The sequence below is a fragment of the Micromesistius poutassou genome (genome assembly GCF_964030765.1).
Source record: "Micromesistius poutassou genome assembly, chromosome: 4".
NCBI classification, from domain to species: Eukaryota; Metazoa; Chordata; class Actinopteri; order Gadiformes; family Gadidae; genus Micromesistius; species Micromesistius poutassou.
Window position 1 is genome coordinate 7,694,708 of NC_140274.1, and position 13,341 is coordinate 7,708,048.

The following is a 13,341-nucleotide window of genomic DNA, read 5'->3' on the forward strand; positions in this document are numbered from 1 at the left end:
ATTCTACTGCGGAGAAGCCTTAGGATGTCACGCATTGACGTGTTAGAGCAACGATATTACATTTTGTCATTTAGCACACGCTTTTAACCCAAAGCGACCTACAAGTAAGGCGGAGAAGAACCATCAAAGCATAAAAGCTTAAATGACTAAAAGGTTTTAAATGGTGCCTGTCAAATTGTCTCCCTACTGCTTGGGTCTCTGTACACTGAAATTATCCCAAGACATTGAGTGATTCTAATGGTTGTATCGGAACAGTTTTCTGTCAAATCAACCAAATTAACTTAGTATGTGTAACATTTATACTACATTTGGTAATTTAGCAAACACTTTCATCCAAGGCAACTTACAAGTAGAGTAATCGAAGTATAAAATTAATATTAGAAGATCCACTCTACAACTTGCATTTTCTACCCAAGTCTTGGCCCTGGTCTTGGATGTGTCATGTGAGCTTATTGTATGTGCTGTTTATAACAAAACAACATATCATTTTACTAAAAGTCTCACAATGTGGAATGGGTTAGGGGCGGAGAGGTGAGCTGTCAATCACTTTATTCTTCGTGCATTGGCGGTGATGACAGAGCCAAACCCTGATAGCAACATGTCTCTCACCTTTAGATTCCAGCCAATCAGGTTTCACCTGCTGTTGGCAACACCTGAACCTAGCTTGTTAGGCTGGTCGGCTAATTAATCAAGTCAGCCGTTCCCATTAGAGCCTGCAGCATCGCTAGGGAACCGCACTGCAGAGCGCTACTCTGACCTGGATCGGGTGCCACTAGCATGCTAACCACAACAGCGATACGTCTTGTAGCGACAGGGGTTAGACTCTGACCTGCAATCTTACAGTGCATGCCTTTCTCTCCCCTACCACAGCCCAAACGCATGCGGAGTTTTAGCTTTAGCTGTGTTTTGTGTTAACAGTAGCCAATGTCACAACCACTATTGAACGCAGACGAGGTCAGAACCAGGGGGAAAACCCTGGCTGGTATGTCCTGTCGGGTAGAGACTGGGCCCAGGCATGTGGAACAGCAGGTATCTGGGCTCTGTGGTAAACAGCAGACATTCTGCTGAGGCGGTGGAAACATGCTTTTCCCCAGTCACTGCTGGCCCTCATTCACTCAATGCTGTCCACCTTGCACTCTTGTATCCTGTATGTCTAAGCACTTGTGTGTGTGTGTGTGTGTGTGTGTGTGTGTGTGTGTGTGTGTGTGTGTGTGTGTGTGTGTGTGTGTGTGTGTGTGTGTGTGTGTGTGTGTGTGTGTGTGTGTGTGTGTGTGTGTGTGTGTGTAGGTGAGCGGTTACCCAAGCCAGAGCGAGGCAAGATGAGGGTCCACAAGATCAACAACGTCAACAAAGCTTTGGACTTCATCGCCAGCAAAGGAGTCAAGCTGGTGTCCATCGGAGCCGAGGGTCAGTAGCTTAGAAACACACACACACATCTCAGATGCACACACACACACACACACACACACACCTCAGACGCACACACACACACACGCACACACATCTCAGACGCACACAGTCTCACATACACACCTCCCTCTGTCTCCCAGATTGGACAGAGGTTGTTGACCGCGCCACAAAATAACACACGTGTGTGTGTGTGTGTGTGTGTACACAACCAACAACAAATGAGCCTAGGGTAGTGTCCAGCATGCAGTGGTGTGCACATTTTAGGCATTCTCTAGCATCAGCCATTTTGGCTCTGGGCAAATCACCCTCAACACATCAGAGAAATCTTTCCACTGTTATTTCTTGGTCAGATACTGTATGTTTCTGCTCATTCAAATATCTAATATAATGTGTCTTTCACAATCCTCAAACTGTTAAAATAGTTGCATGCACAAAAAAAAAAACTGTTGGAGCAGCTAACAGGGGTGCTGTCTTTCATCATGTAGCGTTGCTTGGACTCTGCTGGGTTTTTGAACTTTTCATCAAACGTCTCCCTCGACCCAGGTTATCATGTTTGAAGGTGAAGTTAGGTTTCCATGTTGGAATGTATGCTTTATTGTTTAATGGAACATTCCACACAAAATTCCTTAAATTCAAGGTAGTGTTTGGAAGATGATATAAGATTAATTCTCCCTCCAAAACCTTGTTTGTCCATCTGTCTTCTTTACCTGTAACCTATAGCGGTCTTTAGACATTATTAAAGCATATAATGGTAACATATACTGGTCCGTAGGCTCATTGTCATCACCTTTACTATTAACATAGTTTATTCCATAGACTCATAACCTTTATGAAGACATATAGGGATTCATTGACATATAGATTAAAATAAGCGGCCTATAGATTCAAAACTTGTACAGTGTTAACATATACTTGACACTAGTAGACTGATTATGTGCTCTTGCAGGACACTTGTGTTTTAAATGGCCTGTTTCTTCTCTCAATACTCCACTGTTTCCTTCCAGTAACTCTGCTCTGTTTCCAACCAATGGCCTTCTGTGATCTGTTCATGATTAGCGTTGTGTGTGTGTGTGTGTGTGTGTGTGTGTGTGTGTGTGTGTGTGTGTGTGTGTGTGTGTGTGTGTGTGTGTGTGTGTGTGTGTGTGTGTGTGTGTGTGTGTGTGTGTGTGCAGTACTGCGTACGAGGTGTGTGTGTGTGTGTGTACACATACAGCCACAGCCTAGTGATTTAGTAGACTGGTCAAGGACCTCTGTTCTATCCCCTCAGATCAGAGCTTGTTTATAGTACAGAGGAAACATTAAACTACCATACTCCTCGTCATTCCTCTCCCCTCATCTCTCTCCCCTAGAATACTCATCTCATCTCTTAGTAAGCTCTCCTCTCCCCTAGTGCACTCCTCTCCTACCCTCTCCCTTAGTATGCTCCTCTCTACCCTAGTACACTCCCATCGCCTCTCTTCTCTCTACCCTAGTACTCTCCTCCCTCCTCTCCCCTCATCTCTCTACCCTAGTACACTCCTCTCTCCTCTCCTTCCCCCTCTCCCCTAGTACTCTCCTCTCCCCTCCCCTCTCTGCTCTCCCCTAGTACCCTCCCCTCTCCTCTCCCCTCTTCTCTCGCCCCCTCTGTCTCTGTCTAACGAGTGTGTTAATTGGGGGAGTGTGTGTGAAGGACTGGCCGATGATAAAACTGTTGGCTGGATCGCTACATTAGCGTGTCGTTAATCTGTTCTGTAATCACCCGAGGTGTTGAATGCAAATCTGGAGGGTTTTGTCAAACAGTCTGTAATCTGAGAATATAATGTAAGGGATAATGTCATTAAATCAAGCCCCCCGGTTCTCCCCGAAGCGGTTTATATGCATATTATCCCACTGATTACACGACTTCTTACTAAATACATCAATAATTACACACTAAATACCGCAGCAAAAAAGATTTTATAGATTTAAATGCTTTTTTTAAATGATCCAGATTAGGTTTAGGGCGGGGAGTAACACAGAATGATGGCGTCTGTGAAGGACAACACAGGTATACAGAGCCCTGTGTGGGCGTCACTGTTGGGAGACCAACCCAGGTGCCCAAATCCGCCCCGACTCCCCAGGTGCCTGGCGTTAGAAAATGGAGGTGGGTTGTGTGTTTTGACAAACTGTCTGCTCTCTCTTCACGTGCACAGAAATTGTGGACGGGAACGCCAAGATGACCCTGGGAATGATCTGGACCATCATCCTGCGTTTCGCCATCCAGGACATCTCTGTAGATGGTACGCACGAGCCCCCCCCCCCTACACTACAGTGTGGAGCCTGGCTGGGACAGTGTGACGCAGTGGGGTCTCGGGGAACACCACACTGTGTCTGGGTTTTATTACTCTTTAGTTGTTAAGCAGATGCCTTTACCTAAAGCACCTGAGGTGAATCAGATCCATGTCCTCACGGAGCAGGCGGGGTTTGGGCCTCTCAGTAAAAGGATGCCAACATGTTGTCTGCAAACATTGGGGAATGAACCCAGAACCTTTCGGTTTGGCATGAAACACCTGAGCATGTTTTTACTGTAGGATTTTGTATACATGATCCAGTGACCTTTTTTGCTTAAGAGTTGATAGAAATGAAATTGTAGGAACAGCGCCATCTGGACTAATACACACGCTACTGCAGTGCTGCACTCTGATTGGACCAAAGGGATGTCACACTTGCTACACACACAGATGCACACACCCACACAGACACACACAGATGTACACAGCCCTCCATGCATGCATGCACACCCACACACACAGCTGTTTAAGGAGATCTCCTCGGATGGGGAATAGAGTTGAATAAATGTACTATTGGAACACGGTCACCAGGGGGTTGGTTATCGGAACGGGTGGTCTACCTGACCACATACCACAACTAAACGGTGGAACCGGCACATACGCATACCCTTTAAATAAACTCTGTTGCCATGGTCACGTGTTCCTGCAATAATAAAGGCATAATGCTGTAATGTTTATTCTTTTTTTGTTCTCTCTGTCCCTTTCTGTGTTTCCCTCCCCCTCTCGCCTTCTCTCACCCTCTGCCTCCCCCCTCTATCCTTCCCACTGATCTCTTCTTTCACCCTCTCCCCGTATTTTCTCTTCTCCTTTTTTCCTCTCCCTTTCTCCCTACACCTTTCCTCTCCTCCATCTCCCTCTCTCTGCAGAGACCTCTGCTAAGGAGGGTCTTCTGTTGTGGTGCCAGAGGAAGACCGCTCCCTACAAGAACGTCAATGTCCAGAACTTCCACATCAGGTAAACACACGCACACACACTTCCACATCAGGTAAACACATGCACACACGCACACTTCCACAGCATGCTAAATGCATACACACACGCATGAATTCATGCGCTCAATTAGGCCACAAAAGTGTCAATGTCCAGAACCTTTTCCAACAGGTCAAACGTACACACACTCACAATCGCATATACGCACATGTGTGTGCGCACACTCAGTCTCACAAGCACACTCGCATGCACACACACACACACACACACACACACACACACACACACACACACACACACACACACACACACACACACACACACACACACACACACACACACACACACACACAGTGTCCCAAACAGACTCACATAATAGCACACTCGTGCACACACTAATAGTGTCACAAACACACGCATGCAAGCACAGACACACAAACACACACACGAGCCAACCTATTTGGTATTACTGCCTCAAACATTCCATGTTGGCACAATAAACAATACTTTTATGCTACCGAGTTCAACATGATGAAGGGGTTGAAACATCCACGCCTTGCTCAGAGTAATACTGCAGCAGTACTCCCTCTGTCTCTGGCTAAAGACTGCCCTCTAGTGGTGAAGACGACTATTCTAGTACTCTCTGAAGTCATGAAGTTGTCTTTACAGAATTAAAGAGTTGGAACTGCTGCCTTAGAAGTCTGGCACACTGCAGTCCTAGTAAGGAGGTGGAATGAAATCCAATAAGATGTTTGGTAGATGGTTATGAAGGTAGAAGGGAGACTAGCCTACAGTACCAGCTGTAAATAAATGATGCCCCCATCATCTGACGTATGTGTGTCTTCTGTCTCTATCTCTACAGCTGGAAGGATGGTCTTGCCTTCAACGCTCTGATCCACAGACACAGACCTGAGCTCATCGACTATGATAAGCTTAGGAAGGTGGGTGGGAAAACACACATGCTCACACACGCGCACAAGAACGCACACACACACACACACACCGTTTATTATTATTAATTTAATTCAGGAAAGCAATGTTTGTAATGCAAGTCTTTCACTTCTGCTCCTGACCTCTATTTCAAATGAAGTTTTGTTGGCTTGGCCAGCCTGCTGTTTTCTTAGACTCTGCTTGGTTGTTTCAGGATGACCCTTTGACCAATTTGAACAATGCCTTTGAAGTGGCCGAGAAGTACCTTGACATTCCCAAGATGATGGACGCAGAAGGTATGTTACTCTGCGTGTGTTTGTGAAGACTGTCATATAAACTGGAACACTGTCAGGAAATCCTGTATTCATGTGTCATCTTCAAGTTTGTTATGTTTCTCTTGAGTGTTTGTGTGTGTGTGGGACTGAGGATGGGTGCATTGCGACAGAGGTGGAACTTCCGGGTTCAGAAAATAAAAGTCCTTTGCAGAGTTTGGACTCAACCTGCTGTGTTTGCTGACTGGCTCAACACATGCTAGGACTTTTACTCTTTTGTGAGAGTGAGTGAGTGAGTGAGAGAGTGTGTGTCTTAACATGGCAGGAGGAAGGGGAGCTCCTGGTAAATTGGATGAACAACAATCTTGCTCCCTCCTCTCCCTCATCCACCGCCCCTCCCTCTCCTCTGCCACTGACTATTTTCCATCCACAGGACCTGCTCTCTGTTTGACCTGCTCTCTGTTTGACCGGCTCTATGTATGACCTGCTCTATGTTTGGCCGTCTGTCTGACCCCTCTGTGTCTGACTGTATTGTCTTTGTCTCGTTTTCTATAAACACTGTTTTGGTGCGGTTAAACCCCTGATGACTATATTTATATGTGTGTGTGTGTGTGTGTGTGTGTGCACTGTGGATAAAAGTACTTTGGCGTGTCTCATCTGTTGTTCCGTACCTTGTGTGTAATCCTGTACTGTCAATGTGTGTCTATGTACGTGTGTATTGTGTCTATGTACCTTGTCTTTGTACGTGTCTATGTGTGTGTCCAATGTGTGTGTGTTTCTATGTACTTGTCCAATGTGTGTGTTTCTATGTACGTGTACATAACACTCCTGGTTGCCCCCCTGCTCCGTAGACATTGTCAACACGGCTCGTCCCGATGAGAAAGCCATAATGACCTATGTGTCCAGTTTCTACCATGCATTCTCTGGAGCCCAGAAGGTACCCTTTGACCCCCTGTGACCTTTGACCTGTGACCCCCTGGTACTAACAACCATGTGCTGAAGGCCTTCCCAGCATGGCTGAATGTCTGCCGCTCCTCACCGCTGCCACAGGCTACGGGTGGTGTTGGGACGTGCGCACACACACACACACTCACATTCACACTCACACACTCATTCACTCACACGTTCACACTCACTCACTCACACTTTCTCTGCTCGCGGAGGCGCTAAACGTTTCCATGGTGATGAGGTGTGTTTGAAACGCCAACATTGCAATTTGCTAATGTTTCTTTTTTCATTAAATGAAGAAACGTAGATAATGGATGAAAAATGTATGGCATTTGGCACTTGATTGTACCGTATTCGCCCAAGACCACAAGTAAAATATAAATGATACGTGTTAAAAACAACCAGCACAGACCAGTACACAACGACGTGTGTGTGTGTGTGTGTGCATGTGTGTGTGTGTGCGCGTGTGTGTGCACACGCGCGTCTCAGCCCAGAGTGCTGGACTCAAGTTCCCTTCCTCAGGCCTTGCTCTTCTTCCTCGCTTCACAAACCATCTCTTCCTCTTCCGCCCCAGGGCATCCCATAATAGCCCTCCTCTCCCAGGCAACCACCACTCGGACCTGCTCTTTCAGGGCGCCTGCAGCTCTGGAAGTGAGGGCGGGTGGGCGGAGCTACCAAAAGCCCCGCCCCCTGTCCAATCGGCTGTCTCGCCCCTGTTCCGCTCCCGGGCCAAGGGGATCCTACTAGCTTTGGGTGGCTTTGGCTTCAACCTCTTTCTCTCTCTCCCTCTCTCTCTATTTAAACTGGCCTCTCTCGCCCTGCTGCTGGTCGCTGGGGTGTGTAGACATCGTGGGTACACTGAGGCCCGATGAGAAGGCCATCATGACCTACGTGTCCTGCTTCTATCATGCCTTCTCTGGCGCTCAGAAGGTGAGCCCCACCCCTCTCTCAATCACTGACCCCACCCGGCCAACCTCACTTAAAGGCATCAAACAAACCTCCACAAACAAACACTTTCTATGGAGCCATAGAATACCTTCTAGCCATAGAAACTATTCCATGGTTCCTGTTTCAAGGCTTACTCTCTACAGACCAGAGCAGAGTTTCTCACCGGCGGTTCCCAGTACAGTACGACTCGGCCAGACCTATTCTTAGTATTATTATACTGGTGTTACTGGTGGAGTGTTGTTAGTGCTGGTACTACTGTGAGGAACTCAGCTCAGTTTAAGGTCAGCTCAGTACACTTTCAGCCACTAACACAGATTGTTTCATCATGAAATGTTTCTGATTATGTTTTTTGTATTGTTTGCTATTTCTATTTAATTTGTTCATTCTATGACGCGTTTATGGGGTGGAACGTTACCAGGGTGTTATTCAGCCAGCACCGAAACACATGTTTAAATGACTGCTCTGTCTATTGCGACCCCCCCCCCCCCCCCCCCCGCCTGAAGAAGCTTTGTGGGAGGCCCGTCCATACCGGAGATGCTGCAGAGACGGGGTGTCATTCTGAATTGCAGGGGTACCGTAGCGTTGTACCCCCCCCCCCCCCCCCCCCCCCCCCCCATCAAGCCAGCGGGACCACTGCAGCTTAACATGTAACTAGACGGACCACAGCTTGCTCCTGGGCTGTGGCAGGAGACGCATGGAGTTTGAAACCCACGCAACCGAGTGATTATACTGTGATGGACCCACGAGTGACGTACTGGCACTGTGAATACTAACCGGCGGCCCGACGCAGCATGGGGTTAGGGTTTACTAGCCTGTAGGATGGCTTGAACAGCGCAGAAATTAGTTGGTTTTGTGTTCATAACCCCGATGGCTCAGGCCTGGCTGTGTGATGAATGGATATGTTCACTGCTTGCGTGTGAGTTGTGCGTTTACCACAAGTTCCCAGTGTTTAGACGGGTTGTAGAGACAAAGAAGGCCTCTGTAGGAACACTAACAAACAGGCCACTTGTTGGAAAGGGAGGTTACATTATTTTAACAGAGGTTAATTGCTTGCCTTGGGTGGTGACATAAAGCTAGGATATCCGACCTCGGAGGGCATTTTCTCTTATTGTTTTGCTACTAAATGGGGCTTGTGTGTTTTAACCCAGCAACGCACGTGTGACTGATGAATCTGCTCTGTGATAGGCTGAGACGGCAGCCAATCGTATCTGCAAAGTGCTGGCCGTCAACCAAGAGAACGAGCACCTGATGGAGGACTACGAGAAGCTGGCCAGCGATGTGAGTACTGATGAGGAGACTCGCACACACACATGGAGCACCACTCCTGTGTGTACTGCACCGTATGTACAGACTGACACACCACTTGCCATTTTGTTTGGCATTGTCAATGGTGAACCTTGGAGTACCTACTATTAACGCTCTGGTTTCCTGTCACTCTCTCCTCTCACCCTCCCACCCCTGGCTTCTCCCCCCCCTCCTCCACTCTCGTCTCCCCCCCTCGGCTCCAGCTGCTGGAATGGATCCGCCGGACCATCCCCTGGCTGGAGAACCGGGCCCCGGAGAAGACCATGGCTGAGATGCAGCAGAAGCTGGAGGACTTCAGAGGCTACCGCCGGGTCCACAAGCCCCCCAAGGTAGCCTAGAGAGACAGACAGACAGACAGACAGACACACCCTTCACCAACCAACTATTGGCGCTCCTCCTCCTATAAGAGAAAGCTCTACCTGCTGATATTCACATGCTGTGACATAATGTACTCCACTGAGGACTTGTTTTCAGTCGTCTACAATAGTGCTGTTGAATGCTCTTGAATAGCGCTAGGGCTGTGGTGCAATTTAATTGAAACACAGACAGAATGTACAAACCACCTTTTTAGTTGAATGATCATTTAAAGTATATAGATAAATTGATAGATAGAACATTTTCATAGGTCCCAGTCACAAAACGGTGACCCTAAAAAGGTCAAATGAACCAAACCTTGAACCTTGTGAACCGTGCGACCCCCTAGCGTCCAGCCTTTCATTAAATAAGCTTTGAACAGCTTTGAACCTGAGTTGTAGTTGGGAGGTGGGCGTAGTTCTGAGGTGACCTCTGACCCCGCTCCGTGTCCCTAGGTCCAGGAGAAGTGCCAGCTGGAGATCAACTTCAACACCCTGCAGACCAAGCTGAGGCTGAGCAACAGACCCGCCTTCATGCCCTCAGAGGGTCGCATGGTGTCCGTAAGTACTCCCGGGAACCCCCCCCCCCCGCTATAGGACCATAGGTGGAGCTCCTCCATGTCACATGGCCAGGGTGGGATTGTGGGGGAAATGATCAGAATGTGTTTTGATGTGAATCGGATCATCTTTCTTTAAGACTTGTTAGACTCTTGTTAGACGTTGGTGGGTGGGACTCAGGAGGGGTGCATTGCGACAGAGGTGGAACTTCCGAGTTGAGAAAATAAAAGTCCTTCCCAGAGGGAACTCAACCTGGGCTCGACCTGCTGTGTTTGCTGACCAGCTCAACACATGCTAGGACTTTTACTCAGGGAGAGTGAGAGAGAGTGCATGTTAAAATGGCAAGAGGAAGGGGAGTTCAGATCCTGAAGACACTGAGTGAGTGAGTGTGTGTGTGAGAATGGGTTCCCTAACCATCCGTTTGGATTAGTAACATCCTATCCTGTTATTTATCGACTAGAACTCACTGAGATTGAACAGAGACTACAAGTAGCCCACAGCCACGTGACGTCACCGCTAGCATTAGCCGGCTGCTACCGCTAGCTCACGGCTGTGCTGTGCTGTCTCCAGGACATCAACGGGTCGTGGCACGCGCTGGAGGGGGCGGAGAAGGGCTACGAGGAGTGGCTGCTCAACGAGATCCGTCGTCTGGAGAGACTCGACCACCTGGCAGAGAAGTTCCGTCAGAAGGCCACCATCCACGAGGCCTGGACCGATGGTGCGGAGTCTCACACACACACACACACACACACACACACACACACACACACTCGACACTAAGGTGTGTGTGTGTGTATTTGTGTGTTATCTTCAAACGTTGGTTGAAGATAACACACAAATACACACGCACACCTTAATGTGTATATGCAACGACAAAACACACACACACACAATAGCACACCAACCATCCGCCTGCTTGTTGGATCCAATTGACCTCGATTTGTAATGTGTGTGTGTGTAGGTAAGGAGGCCATGCTGACCCAGAAGGACTACGCCACCGCCACTCTGTCAGAGGTCAAGGCGTTGCTACGGAAACATGAGGCCTTCGAGAGCGACCTGGCCGCCCACCAGGACCGTGTGGAGCAGATCGCCGCCATCGCACAGGAACTCAAGTAAGACCGCAGGAAGTAGAAACCTTTACAAACCTGACTGTCTAGTAAGACCACAGGAAGTAGAAACCTTTACAAACCTGACTGTCTAGTAAGACCACAGGAAGTAGAAACCTTTACCTCCTGACTGGTCATGTGACAGCCCTTATAACAAAGTGTGTGTGTGTGTGTGTGTGTGTGTGTGTGTCCACAGTGAGCTGGACTACTATGACTCCCCCAGTGTGAACGCTCGCTGTCAGAACATCTGTGAACAGTGGGACAGCCTGGGCTCCCTGACCCAGAACCGCAGAGAGTCACTGGAGGTACACCTCTCTCTCTCCCTGAGTCTCTATCTCTCTCTCTCCCCGAGTCTCTATCTCTCTCTCTCCCCGAGTCTCTACCTCTCTCTCTCTCCCTGAGTCTCTACCTCTCTCTCTCCCTGAGTCTCTACCTCTCTCTCTCTCTCCCCGAGTCTCTACCTCTCTCTGTCTCTCGCTCTCATTCTGTCAATCTCTCCATCTTGCTCTCTGATACTGTCTCTACCTCTTTATCTTTCTCTCGCTCTGACAGTCTCCATTTGTTCTTTATTTCTCTCTCTACCTCCCCTTCTCTATCTATATCTGTGGCTCTGCATCCTAAATGCTCACTTCCTCTTCGTTCTTCTTATATATGACTTCCTTTTTTCATTTTTTCACTAGAAGTATGTACATAATCGTAGAAAATGGATTGCTGTAGTAAATGGAAACGCATTTGTTTTCTCAACTCACTCATATTGCTGTTCATGGAGCATTCATTCGTTGATATTAATGTTGGTATTCTACGTTCATATTTCTGTGACTGTCTCATTGGTTAACTCGTCTGATTATTTAACTCGTCTCTGATTGGTCAACTCGTCTCTGATTGGTCAACTGGTCTATGATTGGTCAACTGGTCTCTGATTGGTTAACTGGTCTCTGATTGGTTAACTGGTCTCTGATTGGTCAACTGGTCTCTGATTGGTTAACTGGTCTCTGATTGGTTAACTGGTCTATGATTGGTTAACTGGTCTATGATTGGTTAACTGGTCTCTGATTGGTTAACTGGTCTCTGATTGGTTAACTGGTCTCTGATTGGTTAACTGGTCTCTGATTGGTTAACTGGTCTCTGATTGGTTAACTGGTCTCTGATTGGTTAACTGGTCTCTGATTGGTTAACTGGTCTCTGATTGGTTAACTGGTCTCTGATTGGTCAACTGGTCTATGATTGGTTAACTGGTCTCTGATTGGTGCTCCCCCAGAGGACAGAGAAGCAGCTGGAGTCCATAGACGAGCTGTACCTGGAATACGCCAAGAGGGCGGCGCCCTTCAACAACTGGATGGAGGGCGCCATGGAGGACCTGCAGGACATGTTCATCGTCCACAACATCGAGGAGATCCAGGTAGCCACGGCAACACGGGACAACACAAGGGACCCGTACGCACACGAGAGGATCGCACTACGTACTCATGAGGGTTTAAAGTGCTTCAGTGCTGCCGTCACCAGCCACTGCTAGTTCTGAAAGCCTGTTATCTCAGGTACTGCTGCAAGACCCTTTAGGCATAACAAAAGACGGGTTTGAATGCATGAGGTTGAGGACATGCACCATGTTCCACGCATAGGGTAAACACTAGATTTTGATTGGTTTATCCTTACCTTTGGAGCCTAGTCCAAAGTTCCGAGGTTGTATTCGCCCCGCCCACTTCCACCCGTGAACCCCCCCCGGTCTCTCCTCGCCCCCGCCCCCAGGGCCTGATCACAGCCCACGAGCAGTTCAAGTCCACCCTGCCGGACGCCAACAAGGAGCGCGAGGCCATCCAGGCCATCCAGGCCGAGGTGCAGAAGATCGCCCAGCACAACGGCATCAACCTGTCAGGGACCAACCCCTACACCTCCATCACCCCGGAGAGCATCGACAGCAAGTGGGAGAAGGTGGGTCCCACGCGCCGGGTCCAAGAGGCTTTAATGTGATCCCCCCCTCCCCTCAGCACCCAATGGATGGAGGGGAGGATGTGGTGAGGATGTCACCGTACAGGAATAAACTGTGAAGGAGCCAATGTAGGAAAGTATGGCTATCTAAATGATTGTGTTGTATTGTTTGGTTGACGAGGTATACTTCCTGTTTTTACAAACACTTTGACTTGTTTTCGACACAAACCAGACCAAAGAGTGTGTATCCAATTCATCCAGTGTTGTCTTTGTCTCCACCTGGTGGTGCGATTCTGCTACTGCAGCCGTGACCTGAGGAACCGCCAACGGGACCTTGCCCTGGTTG

The 13,341-nt window shown here is 48.3% G+C and overlaps 1 protein-coding gene across 2 annotated transcripts in view; it reads left to right on the forward strand.

Moving 5' to 3' along the window:
• Window positions 1-13,341, forward strand: part of actn4 (actinin, alpha 4) — a 49,864-nt gene that overhangs the window by 28,805 nt on the left and 7,718 nt on the right. The window contains exons 3-16 of one of the 2 annotated variants that reach the window (XM_084466997.1): window positions 1,288-1,407; window positions 3,582-3,668; window positions 4,586-4,673; window positions 5,512-5,590; window positions 5,794-5,875; window positions 6,703-6,788; window positions 8,933-9,025; window positions 9,256-9,381; window positions 9,862-9,966; window positions 10,534-10,681; window positions 10,925-11,075; window positions 11,266-11,374; window positions 12,328-12,468; window positions 12,816-12,998. In XM_084466997.1, coding sequence (XP_084323123.1) covers window positions 1,288-1,407; window positions 3,582-3,668; window positions 4,586-4,673; window positions 5,512-5,590; window positions 5,794-5,875; window positions 6,703-6,788; window positions 8,933-9,025; window positions 9,256-9,381; window positions 9,862-9,966; window positions 10,534-10,681; window positions 10,925-11,075; window positions 11,266-11,374; window positions 12,328-12,468; window positions 12,816-12,998 — 1,598 coding nt within the window. Of the gene's footprint in view, window positions 1-1,287; window positions 1,408-3,581; window positions 3,669-4,585; window positions 4,674-5,511; window positions 5,591-5,793; window positions 5,876-6,702; window positions 6,789-7,643; window positions 7,730-8,932; window positions 9,026-9,255; window positions 9,382-9,861; window positions 9,967-10,533; window positions 10,682-10,924; window positions 11,076-11,265; window positions 11,375-12,327; window positions 12,469-12,815; window positions 12,999-13,341 lie in introns of both variants that reach the window. The other variant, XM_084466998.1, reaches the window with a different exon arrangement.